The sequence below is a fragment of the Topomyia yanbarensis genome, chromosome 2 (assembly GCF_030247195.1).
Source record: "Topomyia yanbarensis strain Yona2022 chromosome 2, ASM3024719v1, whole genome shotgun sequence".
Taxonomy (NCBI): domain Eukaryota; kingdom Metazoa; phylum Arthropoda; class Insecta; order Diptera; family Culicidae; genus Topomyia; species Topomyia yanbarensis.
The window spans coordinates 462,182,466-462,201,264 of record NC_080671.1 but is presented as its reverse complement, the minus strand read 5'-3'; the positions used below and the strand labels follow the sequence as shown (position 1 = coordinate 462,201,264).

General features: G+C 39.3%; 1 protein-coding gene across 1 annotated transcript in view; it reads left to right on the top strand.

The window, feature by feature from the left end:
- The first annotated feature begins 2,288 nt into the window (after positions 1 to 2,288).
- The window catches only part of LOC131686028 (glycoprotein 3-alpha-L-fucosyltransferase A-like), a 32,349-nt gene continuing 15,838 nt past the window's right edge, over positions 2,289 to 18,799 (top strand). The window contains exons 1-2 of the mRNA XM_058970141.1: positions 2,289 to 3,291; positions 3,675 to 3,768. Of these exons, the coding sequence (XP_058826124.1) occupies positions 3,206 to 3,291; positions 3,675 to 3,768 (180 nt within the window). The 5' untranslated portion in view covers positions 2,289 to 3,205. The remainder of the gene's footprint in view (positions 3,292 to 3,674; positions 3,769 to 18,799) is intronic.

Sequence of the window (18,799 nt, the reverse complement as noted above, 5' to 3'; positions counted from 1 at the left end):
GGGCAGATTACGACCAACTCCAGAATAACCGTATACTAGAAAAACTTCAAACGTGCTAATAATATTTTTGTTAAACCCGTGTCAATTGCGAAATTGTTGAGAAATCGACTATGTCTTTTGCCTTTAAAAGGACTTTTGCGAAAAGCCGTGTTGATTGCGAAAACCGTGCAAAAAAGCCGTGTAAAAAATCGTGTAAAAAAACCTTAGTGTATATCCAAAAGACAGATTTCGTTTCCCTATACTCATCAGCGATCCAGAACTTCTGTTCTTGGCTAACCGAGACATCGCTCGGTACAGCCAGTTGCTTTAGGCGTTCACATATGTCGTGTGAGCTGTATCCAACTTTTCAGATTAAATATCTTTCTGTTTGAAATTTTATTAGTGTAAGAACTGGAACATTATCTAAAATCACAGATTGCGTACAATTTGCGAGCTATGCATCAATGGATGAGTCGAATTTGCTGTTTAACCTTAAGGCGTCCGTCTTAGGCATAACTCCCCTATATTAAATAATTAAAATTCGATTTCATTGCAAAACTGGTAGCCAATGGAAAGACCTGTTACCAACAGATTCAGCTACCAACAGCCCCATCGATGGCGTTTAATCGGTTGGTAGGATATGACCAAAAACACATTACATCCTAGTACCTTTCTCACGAATACCAACACATTAAAACCAACTTTCTCTCATGCGCTCTCTCTAAGAGAAATGCATTTTCGTCCTTTCAAGCTCGCGCTGTTCTTCTCTTTCTCTCCCGAAATCATTGTTTATTCTGTGTCGAATGAAAACCTTGCCAATTTTCCAACCCCTCGCCATACGCTCGATCTTGCCCTACTAATAACACACGATTCTGGTCTGCGTTAATGTTTGTATGCTTTGCTCGGCATCGTATAGAAATGCCGAAATTTTGCTTCTTTCATACATAGGGTAGAGAGGGGTAAGGTAGTGCACTTGCTTTGCATACGATAGGATGAATCAAAAATTTTTGAGACTGATGTCTTAGTTTAATTCCAGTATAATATTAATAATAAAATGCATTTGCATTTCATCATCAAAACAGATACTAGTATTTCGAAAACGACGAATGTCTTCAGTGTTAGACAACTATGAACACTGATGAAGAATGTACATGATCGCATATGTGTCCTATTTTCTATGGGATTTCCTGTCTTTATGGATTCGATCAAAGGTAGTATACTGCCTATGATCGCAAGTCATTCCCATAAAGATAGGAAATCCTATGGATAACGGGACAAATATGCGATCATGGGTAGTATACCTCGCAGACGAAATACGAGTATCAGTTTTGATGGTGAAATGCACTTTTATTGTGATTATTATTGTAGTGGAATTAAAGGAAGACATCTGTATTAAGGTGGTTAACTTAAACTCTTCGAAACGCATGAAAATTTTTCTTGTGCTTCTCGTAAACTTTTGACAAAATAATCGGTGAAATAAATAAAATTCAATATGGTCATTAAAATTCGTTAAAAGACATTTAATTATCGCAATGGTGAGAGATGGCGTTTGGTCACGAATTTCTTACAATAATATTTTATTGCGTCTATCACCAACGTTTCGAAGGTCTATGCCTTCATCTTCTGGGCAAAAAACACGAACAATATTATCTTAGTCAAGTTGATAAGATAATATTGTTCGTGTTTTTTTGCCCAGAAGATGAAGGACCTTCGAAACGTTGGTGATAGACGCAATAAAATATTATTGTAAGAAATCCGTGACCAAACGCCATCTCTCATTACTGAAAACAAAGTGGTCGTTCATCTTTCTATCGGATTATCGCAATGAGTCAAAAAGTACAGCCTCATAGGCACTTTAATGCAGTAAGAACTACATTACCTCCTTCTACTCTGCTGTAGTGATGAAGGCTAATGAAATAGAGATCGACACGGTTGTAATGCTAAAGCAGGTAGATAGACACCGGCGGATCATGAGTGCAAACTATGTCCGATCGAGGTTAATTTTTGACAAACCTCCATAATGTATATTTATTTGACATTCGAAATAACAGCACACGGCCTACTGCCGAGTGATCCAAACGTCTTTATGACATTTCCACCATGACAGACCTATGTATTAGTGCATTCCACACAAAATGATTCACGTGAAAGGACCTTTTCGTCAGGCGGCAACCACCCCTTGCAAGTCCGGGTATGTACATTTGCGCGAGAGCAGCATGCATTCAACCCCCTTTTTTAGCCTACTGTGAGATTTAAAGCCCTGTAGCTCTCGCGCAAAATTATGCACACATACACAGCTGCCAGTTGAATACTGGTCGGGCTCGAAGGGTGCGTTTCATTCCGCTAATACGTTTATGGGCTGTGGCACCCAAAACCATTTTTTTTCGCGACATTCTGATTTTCGATTACTCTAGAAAAGTACATCGTGACAAACAAATCGTTGTTGGCCCGTGACGAAACAGGGCGTCAAAAGCAGACTCAGTCCGGTACGGTGTTGAAAAATAGGCGTATATTAATGCCAGACAGCGGGCAATTTTCGTTATCAATTTAACGACCATACAACAAAGCACAAAAGGTTAGTTCTATGCTTTCGGCCGGTTTCAAAATTATGTGGCCTACTTGGATATAATTGCGATTTAAGTGTTGGTTCTTGTGTGCATTTGGGTTCCAGTGGTTTTTGCGTGACATGCTATGACTGGAACCAGTGTTGATGCTAATCGGAAAACGCGAGAGGAAAAATGTTTCTACTTTGCATCAGCCCGGAGCAGCGCTAGCACCAGCAATCAGTTCAGTCGAGATGAGAGCGTGGTGCATGAAAAATAGTCGTGAGTCCAGTTGGTCATAGCAGTAATGCTCCCTGTGATATAGTACAATAAATCATGTGGCTACTAGTAGTGCCAATGCTAGTCAAGGACTACCAAAAAATAGTATAGAAAGTTAGTGAAGATGTTGTGCTCGTTTTCGGTGCCACCGTGGATTATTAGACAGCCAGTTATATAAGTCCAGTGCTACAACGGTGTGATCCATCAGAGGACCCATATTTGATAACACTGGAAATCGATTACCTCACAGAGTCGCAAAAAAAAACGCGATTCTAAGTTAAAAAGAAAATTAAAATTCAAGTAACCGCGGAACTGCTCTTCCAGCTTCATTGACAAATCGCATCCCATCGCAAGGAGCGGGGGATTTGAGACTGAGCCTAATCAAACATTGAAATGCATCGATCATGAGATTCCCCAAAGTATCGCCGAAAAAGTGTTTTTTCCTTGTTTTGTGTTTCGCCGTGCTTGTTCTGCTAGTTTTTAACTTGAGGTGAGTATGGCATGCCTTCCAACGCACAGCCTGCTATTTCTTGTGGAAATCGATGCCATCGTACGTCACAACGTGTATCGCCGTTCCTTCGCCCAGGAGGAAGAAATATGGGCCACTCTCATGGTTTTATTAATAATTTAGTTATGACGACGAATGCTACTACTGTACGTGCGTGCGGTGGTATCGATTTTCCAAAACACCCACCTTATCCCGGTGGCAGAGGAAAACGGGGGGAGAATTTTCACCACGTCTCAAAATTAATCCGAATTCTTTCCACGCTCTCCGATGTTTTCCCTCTGTACATTTTGCATACAATCCCCCGAACGGACACTTGATAAATGTAATGGAATTTTGATTTCCTGTTACCACGTTCCAAACATCAGAGACAGAGAGCTTAGCAGTAAAACAGCGCGTCCCGTCTACAATCGAGATGAGTTCCAGGTGGAGTACAACAATCAGGATAGCGCCAAAGATGAGGTAAGCGAAAGACTGACTTCATCAGGCTATATTGTTCTACTATTGGTACTTGGTGTGACAAAGAGAGCTTAAAATGTGGCACATAAATGTAGGTTATGGTAATTGAGTGTGCGTGCGGGTATGCATAATCATCTGGAGGGCTATCGTCTAGCTAGGATGGCACGACATCGGAGCATGAACGAGCATACGATGTGCCATTGACTGTTCTGCATAGTTTCGAGAGTTACTTTGGTTTTGCTCCTAGACAAAGTACATGTGGGCGAACTAGGGGTAAAATGAAATTTTAAACTACAGAAAACAGATATCTATATAAGATCAAATTTTACAAAAATATTCAAATGACATGGTTAAAGTCGTTATCACAAAAAAAACGTTTCAAAGGATTCAGAACAATGAAATGGAAATGGGGAAGTTGGATTTAAATGTTTCGTGTTCCACTCGTCAGTAACTGGCACCCACTTGCTACCAGTTATACGATATATCCAAACTTAGACTAAATTGGTGACAGTTAGATATTAAATCGAAACAGTTCACGCAAAAGCATCTGACTGGTACCTAGTGATGTCTCGGTTTGCGACCCAGAGCTTCCGTGCTTGGCTAACCGAGACATCACCAGCCAGTTGCTTTAGGCGTTCATACATGTTGTGTGACTTGTTTAGATTTAATGTGTAACTGTTAGTATATAGTTTGTATATATCGTCCAACTGGCAGCATGTTGGTGCCAGTTTAGGAAAGTATAGTTGAACTTCGAAAAATTAGTCACCAATAAGACCAGTGTACAGCAGTGTCGCCGACGCATAATTACAAGCAGCTTTTCGCAGCGAACAAGCAACCTTTCGGCAGAATCAAAACATTGAAATCGATCAGTCTCACTTTGAACCATACCAGACCATACACAAGTCCCTCACTTCGACCCTGAAGTTCTTTCGTCGCTTTTCCACTTTGTTAAATCCAAAGTTAATTTACTTTCTTGTTTATAACGCAAGCGGGGAGTCAAACTAGCTTACGAGCAGAATTAGTATTGGTTTGTTACGCGGAACGATACTAACCGGACGAGGAATTCTCGGTTCATTAAGCTATAGCGTGTGGTATTTGTAACGCGGGTGCCGCAAACTATAGACTTAGTCTAGAATTAGAAATGGCTTGTACCGCAGGACGCTTCTAACTAGACCCAGCACCCCCTTATACGAAGTAAGATTGTTTGAGGGAACGATAAGATAAGTTCTGTACAAATTGATTCAAGTAAGTTAATGCTTCAGTTTGAAGATTCTATCATTACACAGCAAAACAAATCTTGTAACTTTACGTCTTGCAAGATGCACATAAAAGGAGCGTCCCAATTTAAATAAATTTACATTTAATTACATGTAAAAATGTGAGTTGTTTGGCTTTTCCTAGTTCATTCAGTTTGAGTTTTACATCATAAGAGTCACTATATTTTTTTACATATCAGAACATGTAAACTCCTATTATCTGACAGAAAAATACGTCGCCACGTTGTTTACGTCAAATGTAATTACCATTTTTTGTAAGAGTGTAGTATTTGGTAGTATAGTCATTGTTTCTTATAAATTCTCGGATTATGCTCGACATTGACTGAGTTAAAGTGCGACATCCAGTAATTAAGATAGCGGACCATGCTTCTTGACTTTTTTTGCACTGTTCTGGTTAGTTTCGCGGTCAGTGTCAATTGATTTTTTAATAATCTGTCACCATTTTTTATTTTGAGTGAGATCTCAAAATTGAGCTAGCCTCTTCATTATGCAGATGTTATGATCATCAGACCATATTTTTTATTTTTATTTTTTTTATTTATCAAGCAACTGAACCTAACAATTGTGCAAGTTACATCACTGTTCTCCAAGTATGCACTATTGCCTAACTACGTAGATCTTAGCTGAGGGATGAGTAAAATTTAAATGCGTCGATTTTGAAACGAGTTAAGGAGATATTGGATTTAATAGTTGTAAGGAAGATTATTCCAAAGATTAATAGCACGTATTCGAAAAGAATTTCTCAGGTAGTTTGAATTTATTCTGGGTACTACTATATTATTGACGCGAGTTGATCTGCATTTTGTAAAAATAGTAGTCAGATAAGGCGGTCCTTCGTGTAGAATTTTGAACATTGTTGTGCAGTGTCTATATTTCAGATAGTTTTGGAAGGTACATCGTAAAATTGACCTGCTGAATTGTGATATATGGTCTTTCTTTGATAGATTATGAACATATCTAGTAACTGAGTTAAATGCTACCTCCAGTTTTCTAAATAGTGTAGTATTTGGAGTGGAAAAAATAACATCGCAGTATTGAAATAGGGGAACCAGGAGAGTTTGAGCCAGCTTCTTTCGTATGTGAAAAGGATTAATTTCTCTAAGACTGACGAGAGAGTGTAAGCTGTAATAAATTTTTCTACATAATGCATTGATTTGAGGTTTCCAAGTTAAATGAGAGTCGAATATTAGCCCCAAGTTTACAACTTGATCCGTAAATGCAACTGAGGTTTTGTCTACTGATATTAGCAAATCATTTTTATAACATTAGATGATATATGGAAAATAATTGCTTGTGTCTTTTTACTATCAAGCATTAATCCATTAGGTTTAGACCACTGCACTATATTCACTATGTCCATATTGATTTTGGCAATTACATTATCAATCTCATTTTTATCACCAGAGAGGTATAGTTGAAAGTCATCCGCGTAAAGATGATAGCTGCAATGACTCAGTACGCTGGGCAAATCATTTATAAATAATGAGAACAGAGTTGGTCCTAAGATCGAACCTTGGGGGACTCCACTGTGATTTTGAAATTATGGAATTATGTTCGACGAATTGATTTCTTTTCTCTAAGTATGAGGAAATAAGCTTTACGGCTGTATTTTCAAATCGATAATTTGAATTCAGTTTATGAATAAGCAACCGGTGATTGATGGAGTCAAAAGCTTTACTAAAATCGAGTAGCACTAAGACGGTTATTTTGGACTTATCCAGGGTTTGACGTATATCATTATCAATTGTGATTAATGCTGTTGTCGTGCTGCAGTTCTTGCGATATCCTGATTGAAAGGCACAGAGTAGATCATGTTCTGTAAGATACTGGATCAGTTGATCGTTTATCAGGCTCTCAAAAACCTTCGACAATGCAGGTAGAATGCTAATGGGTCTAAATTCAGAAGCATTGGTGGGGCAATCAACTTTCGGAACTGGAACAACTCGAGATGTTTTCCAACAGGTTGGAAACGACGAAGTTGTTATAATGGAATTGAACAGATTTGTAATAATAGGAAGTAAGAAACATAAAGATTGCTTTAGTACACTTATTGGTATTTGATCAACGCCTATCGATCCGTAAGTTGATGTGTTAAAATGCTTTTCCACTTCATCTTGCATGACATTCCGGAAGGAAAAGTTTCCGTTCCTATTGTTGTTGAGTTCTTCGTTGAATGAGAAGAGAATTTTGTTTGATACAAAGTAATTGTTGAGATGATTTGCAGTGACATCACAAGGAGAGGATAGTGCGGTAGACTTTTTTAAGCCAATCTGTTCCACTTTTCTCCACAATTCATTCGACGAAAGCTTTGCTTGGAAAACATGTTGAACGTATTTCAGACGTGATTTCTTAATGCAACTATTGCACTGGTTGCGTAATTTGGCAAACTTATTCCAAGAATACCTGTTATCTTTGGCGATTTTCCATTCTTCATAAGCGATCTCTCGTTGATCCATTAATTGACGAATGTTATTGTCAATCCATGGTGCTGTTCGATCTACCACTGTTTTAGTCGTTAAAGGTACTAATCGATTCAAGAGCAAAACAATGTTGTCATTGAAAAAGGATACTTTTTCATCTGACGTTATCAGGTTATTCATGACTTGCCAATCAATATTCGTGAGTTCACGCATGAAAATTATTTTATTTAATTTATGATAATCACGAGTTTTGTACGTTTCCGGGTGGGACGTAGGCTCGCGACATCTAAAGTCAAAGCAAAGAAAGTCATGTGTTTATTCCAACAAGAGAGGCTTGATGAACTTTACATATTTTGGAGGAACAGTTTGACAGTATCAAATCTAGCAAAGATTGTCTACAGCCAGGTTTATGGCATGTTGCATTGGAAGGTAAAATGCATAGTGATTGGGACCGTATATTATCGACGAAAGAGTCAGTTTCATTGGAAAAATCCAATAGGTTTTTGTTGAAATCACCCAAAATGACTATATTCGGTTCAGTGGCAGCAAGTTCGGTAGTCGTATTGAAAAAATCATTAAGGCTATCCATCTTTGCCCATGGCGGGTTATAGACTACACCGCATACGAGATTAGCTTTGGTGAGTTTAATAAAAAGGTATTCAATGTCCGAATGACTATCTGATTTTTTTATTACTTTATATTTTAAAGATTTTCGCAAGTAAAAGGCTACTCCACCCCCACGCTTTTTCTTCTTAGTTGTACGGTCATTGCGAATTATGCGATATCCCGAGAGATCAACAGAACACTTGGTATTTGACGGACGCAACCATGTTTCAACTACAGCCAATACTGATATTTCACTACGATCAAAGATTATTTTGTAGTTGTCTATGTGTTTAATGAGGCTGCGAACATTGTGCATGGCAATGTTTATGAAGTTTTTTGACTTTTTAGCAATAAGCCTTTTTAACTCAATGTCGGTCAGATAGTGATGTTGAATACGAGTATCAATTGCATTGAAATAGTTATTAGGATAAGGGTTTTCAGAGGGGCAGTTGGGATAGGTGATTGAGCTAAGATCACGACTTATGGCCGACTGATGGGCTATTTGCATATTTTCACTAAATTCTATGCAACGTTCGTTCGAATCGACACTTGTCCTTTTTTGATTGATTTTCAAAAGGTCGAACTGATACACCATCAGGCCAATAAAAGCTATCACAGGCGGTATTCGATACATAACTTTGAACTGTTATTTTAAATAAAATAAATGAAAGACCTTCTTGGCGTTTGCCTCTGGGTACAAGTTTCACCACTTTCACCGTATTGGGATTGCAGTTGGAAATTTCACAAACATGTAGCTTCACATCTTCTTCTGATTGATCGGGAGCAAACGGTGTTACGTAGAATACTGCGGAGTCTTTAGGCGAATGTTCTCTTACGACAACTTTCAGGCGCGACATGGCATCTCCAACGGGTGCCACAGAGGTCTGGGGAGGAACAGCGATGTTTGTGGATGATCTATTAGTGGTAGCCGATGTAGATGGTACATTATTATTGAATGCATTGTTTGTTTTCACACTATCCAGGATCTGAACACGTTTGTTTGTATTCACGATAAATTTATCGACAGGTTTTGCTACTGTGCTGTTAATCTCATCCAATATTTCAAAAAATGACGTTTCATTGCACGATCTGGAGCGGTTCAAGTCTTCAGTAGAATCATCGAGAGTAAGCTGGTCTATTGTGTTGTGGAATGTTGAATTATGTATTGGGTTTGATTTCTTGTGCTGACGAGAACTGGTTTTGTTTATTTTTCTGAGGTTTTCACCGTAATTACCGAGACGTGTATCCATAGAGTCCATTCTAATCAGGAGTTCACGTAATGCTTTCATGATCAACGTTTCTCTATCATAGACTGCTGGTTCAACGTTAAGATGACAGTTTTCGCAGAACCAGAGTAGCCTCACTCTTGCTGACCATGCAGAGAAATGGGATTTATTGATTCCAACACAGGTGAAAGCTGTGATGACATGTACCACTGCAGACAACGGACTTTTCAGGGCTGAGGGAATTAGCGCATACATGACAAATATCCATGATCGGTAATACTGTCTATTTACAACAAACTACCAACAACACACCACCACATTTTAATGGTTCGAGCGGCAATATTTGGTTCATAGTCTAGCATAAACTACCACTTCAAAGACATTTTAGCTCAGCATAGTATGAAATATCTAATCAATAGAAAATGAGCATATTGACCCATAATACTTTTGATCCAGCAAATTAGATCACCTCCGTATTCCAAGAAAAACAACCCTCAACCATAATATTCTCTTCTCCATGTTTGATGTACTGTGACTAACATTCATAATTTTCTGAGCTTCGAACCTGTTGTTTTTCACCAAATCTAATCCTGCTTGTCTCATCTGACCATAGGATGAAGTTGCCGTTTGTTTTGAAGTTTCGGAATCAGCCTTCTTCAGTTGGTCTGTGATCGAGTCCCCAGATGTTTGCTAGATAAGAGAACTTCCCTGGGGCTCCTATCAACACGTTTATTTTTCGCAAGCCTCCTCTGGAGGTGACACTGATTATTTCAGCTTATTCCTGCTCCTCGAAGCTGATTTGAATTCGTTTGTTATGAGTATCATTAACTTTGGAAGTTTTCTTGGGCGTCCAGTCGCTACACGTAGTTTCGGGTCAAGACTAACATTGAAAACATAAGCTATGAAATTTGCGTTTCGACTTTATCTCATCAGAATCGGATACTAACTTCGTGACAGGACAAGACTAAACTTGCGCCGGATTGACTGAGATACGATTTGTGCTCTTGAGCGTGATGTTCCGCAAGAAAAGACGTTCTGTTTAAAGGGGTCTCCTCATCTCCTCAGCTTAAAAAATCGATTTTTTTGCTTCAATTGTTAGAATTATTATAAAAGAAAATTTTTGCAAAGTTTCAAAGTATAGCTGATTAACATCTCATATCTATAAGTTTCTTTTAATGTGATTGTTTTACTTCTAAACGCTTTCAAGCCCATTTTATTAAAACCAAGTTTTTCAAAATTCCGTGCACGATTACAGAAAAACTATAAAAGCTAAAACACTATTTTTATATAATTCATTTGAGCACAGATTGAACTAAAAATGTAAATAATGTATTCAAATGGGATCCCACCAGGAGCGAAGATGAATTGGGGAACAGTAACCCTATAACATTAGAGTTTGATTTCGTGAGCAACTTTGCGGAAAATTGAAATACATTAGGTACATTCTGAAATATTCAGTATACCTCGTAGGTTTTGATTTCCTGAGCAACTTCGTCCTAGAAACAGGCTTTCTAAAAATCTACATCTTGAGATACAGTAAGAGGGAAAAATAACATGGTCGTCAAACGATGAGATAACATAGTCTTCACTAAAGGGATTGGAATGGCAAGGAGACGCTATTTTCCGTTTGGAGTTTCAATTCAGCTGTAGAAGCTTATAGCTGAGTTCGGATTTAGAACGGAGCATGTCATTTCATCGTTTTTTAATCTCTTTAGTTCTCACAAGTCTCCTATCTCATGCCTCCACGCGAGTCTAAGTCTATTGATGACAATTGGTCCTTAGATCGGCGACGACTGGGTGCTATCAGCCTTCTGTCAATAGTAGCAGAATGAGAGGGTGCGAACAGATCTAATCAAGGAAACACTATCGTAAGAATGAATATCTGATCGGAAATTAGCCGCAACAAGACTTTAATCTGACTAGTGTCGATGATCGCGTGTCAATACATACTGAAAATTAGCCGCGTCTGTTTTTTATTAATCTAATTTCAAGTTCCGTTATTGCTAATCAGCCCGTGTATCAGGTTAACAATTCTTTGTATTTCTCTTCAATGGTCGTTATTATCGCTCGTATACGTGTATTTTACAAATCATCCGATACGTAAAATAGGAAATGCAATACCTTGATTTATAACATCTCGCGTTATCATAACTCTTTGTCTGTATAACGTGTTATCACTCGGTAGCTTTCAACTAAATAAATATATCGTAGAGAAGAAGTAGCGAATTCTGTCTAAATACCGTTACAATAGATAGTGATCCGGCGCATTACCCAGATAAGATTAGCTTTTCTAGGCAATACTCCCACGGTCGGCTGTGAGGAGTTCAAATTGCTTTTGTTTAGGAAACAGGATACTCTCGGTAGCCGGCTGTCCAGAGTTTAAAAAGAATTAAAAACTAAACAAGATATTTTCTTTTTCGAATGATCCTGTAATCTAAGACTAACTAAACAACTACATAATAAAATATTCTTTACAGGTCGCATCGCTTGCTTGGAGCAAATCCTAGACCTTATACCCTTCCAAACCACCAACTCCGCGACACCTATGGAAGAGTCTGATGAATCGTCGTCCTTCCGTTAAGTAGGTGGAGCATCAACACTTCCCGTCTACCTTATCCTTTATCCTTCCCGTGAACGATGGAGATGCCGGGCGGCTGGCAATGATGGCTATCATGTGTTGAGGTTTTAATATGGGTCGGATTGGTACGAATTCCTATTTACCACTTCCTAAGCAACTCTTATTAGATAATTAGCAGTCATACACGATGAAGTCAGTGTGCAATCCGCCAAAATCATCGTCACAACGCAACGCAACGAAACAGGCTTTCTAAAAATCTGCATCTTGAGATACAGTAAGATGGAAAAATAACATGCTCACTGGCGCTACCTAACGGCAGAATTTTATTTCATCCGATTTGACAGGCTAGCTCTTGATCTTCTGAACAAGTTTACCGAAGAAAGTAGCCCTCTATATAATCGAGATCACGAGCTACTATGAACAGAATGTTGTTTTGTCGAACATCCCATATCTCACGTTCCGAGTTTTAACAAACAAGTTCAGATTTTATTATTGTAGGGTGATGAGCCGTTTGAAACCATTGGTTAGAGCAGCATCTGCCATCTTTGTTTAATTCAATAGTCAAATGGTAGCGCAACAATAGGAGTTGCGTTCAAACACGAGAATTTCACCGTTTTCAGCGCATTTGGGTTATTGTCTTGGTCCCTAACCTTTCGGCAGTCGCACTAGTGCACGCTGCTCTGAAAACCTTGCGAAATCGTCTTAGAGCAGCTGCGGCAGCTCGTTCAGTGAACCAGTTGCGCGACTTCCGGAGGGTTGACAAGCTGTTGATACCAATTTGTACCCATTCCATTGACTGCAGGCCGAGTAATTAATGAATTAGTGAGGAACCCTCCTTAGTATAGCGAAAATAGGCACATAACCCTACTTGAGGTGTGTCAATGAATAAAACTGATTATATCTTACCCAGAACATGTTATATAAGGAATACATAGTGGTTTGGCATTGACAAATGTCTTTTTTTTCAAGAGTTACTGGAGCTATAGAGCTAGTTTCTCGGAAGGGTACCCCGTCAGAATCAGTGACTACAATTCCAGACAAGACGGGAAATGTTACATGTTAAGCAAGGGGCTGGTGACGCAATACTCAATTGCATATTTTGCCTTTCAATGGAGACTTGGTTTGAGAAAATCGGTTCAGTCATCACCGAAGAATCGATGTAATTTTGATTGTGGAATATGCCCGCATTTCGGGACTTCCGGGATTGTCGATAGTGAACAATATATTCAAAGAATATTTGATTGGCAATGCTAATCGATGTAATTTGGTGACCATTCTAATAGATTTTTAATCTATGAAGTATTACGTTTGTAACGGTTTATATGGGAAATTCCAGTGTGACCTTACTAATTAATAGGTAACTCCGAAACTAAAAGTCAGAACCAAATGAAATTCAGCAGCAGTCAAAGGTATTACTGTATCTTTCATGTGAAATCGAGTTTGTAAAAATCGGTAGAGAATAGAGAATTCGCTGGGAAATAGGCTTGATATTAGCTTAGGAACTTGGTGAGTTCCTCGGGAGCATCAAGAACCGTCATAGGTGACCAATGAGGTCAATAATACTTTGATTGGTCATAAGTGATCTAGACTTGCATATCCAAGTAATGTTGCACTTATTTTAATATGTATTACATCATTTAGACATCATGGTGTTACCAGTTTATACGAGAATTTGTTGTCTGCTCACACTCTTCAACCCGTAACTCCGGAACCGAACGCCGGATGAACTAAAAATTCAATAGCAGCTTATGGGAGCATTATACCTAAGTTTGGGTAAATCGGTTCAGCCATCTCTGAGAAAATTGTGAGAGTTCAAATGACACACACATACACACACGCACATGCACACCCACATACACACAGACATTTTTCGATCTAGACGAACTGAGTTGAATGGTATATGAGACTCGGCCCACTGGGCCTCGGTTAAAAAGTCGATTTTTACAGTGATTGCATAGCCTTACTTTATATAAGGAAGGCAAAACGTTCTTTCGATCAATCTTTATCTGAATTGTAGTTTGATTCACCTTCCTACCTGCTTGCTAGTGAGGGGAGGCACAAAAACCTGTTTTAATCCACCTAGTGGTGCAATTGTGCCTTTCTCATTTATTCAAACTATGATTTAATGTTCAATATAACATTGTGGAAATGTCGATTTCATTCTTATTACACTTGATGAGCATATATAAGTGCACGACTTTCACGAACCTGATAAGACACATGTCGATACTGACACACTTGAAACAAACAAAAATATAATCTGCATATAGCTAAATCATCGTGAGTTCAATGTTGTCTTCATGATAACTTCATGGTGGAGAAGGGACGGGATATAATTAGTTGAAGGGGGAGGATGTGTCAGAAATCATCTAACTTATTTTAGTATACGGGGTGGATGAAAGGGATGCATGTGGAAGGTTGGTCTGAGAGGGTGTGGGTGAGACAGGGGGGGAGCGGGTTTACAGGTAAGAGGAGGATAGGTAGATGGAGGATTTAACACCGAACTTCATATTATACCTTCCATTTGATACTAGATTAGTGAAATTTGGTTCAGTCGTCACCTGGCTTTAGATCTGCCCGGAACCCCGAGACTTCCAGAGTTATCGATAGTGGACAATACATTCCAATAATTTTTGATTCGCATTCAGTAATCTAGGCCTGCGACTCGAAGTAATTTGATGTTCATTTCAATAGATTTTAAACCTATGAGGTATTACGATTGTACCGGTTTAAATGAGAAATTTCTATGAGACAGCAATAACCAACCTGTTACTTCGGAACCAAAAGTCAGAACTAAATGAAAATCAATAGTTTGTAAACATCGGTTAAGGGTTTGCTGGAAAATAGGTGTGACATTAGTTTGGGAACTTGGCGAGTTCCCAGGGGTCATCAAGATCCGTCTTAGGTAACCATGGGAGCGCTATACCGTTGATTTGAAACTGAGTTTGTGCAAATCGGTTCAACCATCTCTGAGAAAATTGAGTGATATTATTTGACACACACATATATACACATATACACACACAGACATTTTGCGATCTCGACGAATGAACTTTTGTCGGACGCATTCTCACTACACGAACGCCGTTGCGAAGTCCTGGGAAGAAGTTCCTCCAAGTATCTTCCTTAACACTATTCACCTCTCCGTATTTTGGCATGAGTTGTTTGATAGCAGCGGAACTAGCACGTGGTGCCAGGTCATGTAGCTGTATTTCAATACTGTCAACATCTATTTACGTTGCAATACTGCATAAAATGTCATTACATTCGACGACGTGCTTCAAGTTTTTCTGCAAAGCAAATGATTCTGCGTGACAAATGTTGTTGAACATTACCAGTACCGCATGAGGTAAATGGTGGAATTTCACCGTATTGGAATGGGTAGGGGAGAGAGGGTAACAGTGGATCAGCAGGAACTATGAAACATTCGCAATAAAATCATAATGCATGATCAGAATCGTCTCATTGCCTCATATTTCACGATTTCTAATTCTTTACACGTGTTGCTATATTTTGGAAGAGATCTGATAACTGTATCTCTTTTAATGGATATTTGTTTGTTTTGTGATAGCCAGAGTAAATTTGCAATGAAAAACTTTATTCCATCTTTATGAGTTACCATTCATTGAATAAATGTTTAGTCTATTGCTATTTATAGCATATTTTATGCTCAACATTTGCCGCGAACAAAGTTTTTTGGTAACTTCTCATGTAGGGTTGCCACCCCGCCCGGTTTGACCCGGAGACTCCGGTTTTTGGAGCCGATCTCCGATTTTTGTATGAATTTCTGAGAGAAAACCTTTGTTGGAACCTCCCTAGCGATTCTGATAATGAATAACCGAATTTGCGCCCAGCAACAATTCCGTGTCCCCTCTACTGCCTGCTTCACTCTACTTCTCCTGTTAGCTGTGGTAGAGGGCAATCTTTGTTCGGCTTATCGTCCACAGCGAGAGTGGTCGGGGCATTTGGATTTTTTTGTGTAAGTCGGGGAGTTGAAATTGCACACATATATAAAGCGTCGAAATGGTTTACAAATGCAAAAAATTGATATTTTAATAAGAAAAGCTCAGAACAGTGGTGTACATTATGCTATGCCAAATCAAATCACTAAACGGTGAATGTGAGTCAATTTTGGTAATTGATACCTTGACGAGTTACAAAAAGACTGCAAGAGTTTATACTTGTCTCACTTAAATTCAGCAGGTAGGCCTGGTTTCAACGAACACTAGTGCTTCTATACAAGCCTATCCCAGGTCTGTAAAAATCCTGGAAGCCTTGCCGGAGGTGGCAACCCTATTCTCATGGTTCTGTGTAATTACACACTTTTCATGAATAGACCCATTGGATAACTGTGGAACGATGGCGTATGGGGAACAGCGATTTTTTTTGTTTTTGCGGTCTGTCTCAAAATGTGAATGGGTTCTGATTTTCCACAGTAAATACTACTCATATAGTGCAAAATTAGTAAATTTAGGCAAGTTTTGTAGAAATTGTCTCTTATTTCAGGATTGCAGCTAATATGCATATATTTTGGTTCGATGTTACGCGATGATATAGTGGATTCTTTCGCAAACAAACGATTTTCGCCTCAATATAACTTTAATTTAAAGCGTTAGGATCATTCTTCGTCAAAATAAAAGAAAAAAAATTATAAGTAGAATATTTCACTATAGACGACATCGTGTTTCATAGTCCCTACCCATGGGGCACACTGATACATTTTACCACCGACTGTATTATCCAAAAAATGTTATTTCCCGTGTATTTCACCAGCTGAAAAAATATATCTATTAGTTAACAACAGAGTGGCACTATGTATCACTTTTGGTTACACAAATAACAATTATTATCATCGAAATTAAATTGTAGAAAAAATGTGTTTCATTGTTACCCTCTCTCCCTACAAATTGGTATCAACAGCTTGGTAACCTTCCGGAATGTATGTATGTTTTTTGAGAGCAGAAGAAATGTTCAAAAACGCCCTGAGCAGGAACAAAATGAACAAACACTAACAACTCAGAACAGGGTTGAAGCAGCATCCCGACCCACTAAAACAACTACTTCAGCATGCAACCTGATTCCTCCCCGGCACTACCTTACGGTATTATTTCGGGGAGGGTTTTTTTTCTATTTGCATAGCATACACTCTAATCCGACTACTTATTAGTTTGGTTCTTTAGCAGGGAACAACGTGGCATTTTCTGTATGACAATAGAAAAGCTAGCTTTGGGTAAAGAATTAGTGATCTTCCCCTACGAGGACAATCTGGGGGGGGTAACCCCAGATTGTCTAATTTGCTGAGTCCTTCCGTTCATTTGTGCCATTCAGCACTGCGAATCGGTTCCCTTGAACCATTCAGCATTGCAAGTTCTTGAACCCTTTGGCTTTCTTCTTGTGCCATTTTACACCACTTCCTTGTTGAGCTCTCGACTTGTTCGCGAACTACTCGGTCTAGTCCCCGACGATGGACCTAGCTTACTCCGATGAAGACTTCCTTGGCGGGAGAAGTTCTCCCGAAACCGAGCCAACCAGCCCCAGGTTGCGAGGTCAGTCCGGTGATTCCTGGTGGTGGCTCGTCGCGATCTACACAGTCTAGTCCCCGACGGTGAATCCTGCTTACGCCGACGGGGAGTTTCCCAGCAGAAGAAGTTCTCCCGATACTGATATTTCTTTGGTTTTCGCTTTATTTCTATCGGGAGAAACATAAATATCTCAATTCAAACACTAAGGTTATTTCATTTTAAATAGAGGTATGAATTGTAATTTTCTGAGCGCGACTTCAAAACTTATAGCATTTAATATATTTTCCCTCCATATTTTCCCATAGTACCAATTTCAGAAACTTCAAGCGAAGTGGGCGGGGGTGATGTGAAATTTGGCATCTGAGCTGACTTTGACATTTGTCACAATATGAGAGAGGGGGACCTTCGAGAATTATTTTTTTTTGCAATGCTCTAGTGCACACCTGGCCGGAACCACATATCACAGTATCGATGACGAAACACTAGCTAGCAAACGTCTCGTGCTGCTTCTCGGACCGCTGACGTTTGTCATGATCCTCGCTATGCCGTTCGTTGCCTTCGCTGACCTTTCGTAGGCATAGTCGACGCGGTTGTTGAAACCGGTCGTCGATTAGTTTTCCAAGCTTGTATCCAGTAGACAGGAGGTAGTATCACTCGGAAATTTCACTGGGTTTAGCAGCTTCACCATCTTCTGTTCCTTCCACATTTCGGAGAAGTTGCATTAATCTAAACATTTCTTCAGTACCATTCCCGAATATGGCAGGATCACAGCTTTCCGCACCACGTTTGGTATTCCATCCGGTCCCGGGGTTGGACGCCGTCTTCTGTGTGGTTCCAGTTTTCGGCATTGTGGCGTCACAAGCCGTCACAATACTTCTTGATAGATCAGCCGCATCAACGTTTTCGGTCTCGCTGTCCGGCTAAAATGCTTCAACGTCCTTCTCCGTGCTACAGAAGGGTTCCTTAGCCGATGTGGTAGCGAATCGTCTGGTGATTGCTATGGGAATGCTTCTCTTACACTCTCCAGTCCATGTTCGCCATAAATGAAGGACTACAGAATATGACGTCAACGATAGACTCCATCCCGTCTCTTCGAAATGTGCCATCGGAACTTTACTAGAGTTTCCTGCAGGATACATCCTCTTGTGTTGGTTACTCTACTGTCCACTTCACAGCCCAGGCGTTGAAGTCACCACCAATGACCACCGGCTTTCGACTATTCAACTGCTCGGTTTACTTTTCCACAATTGGGTCATTAAATGAGAAAAAAAAGTCGTTTTTTATTACTTACCTCGATAAAGCTGATTTTCGTGATTGCAACAATGTTTTTTTCCAACTCAGGAAACGTGAAAATAATATTAAAATTTAAAATAAAGAAATATGTTGACAGTCTGGATTTGACACT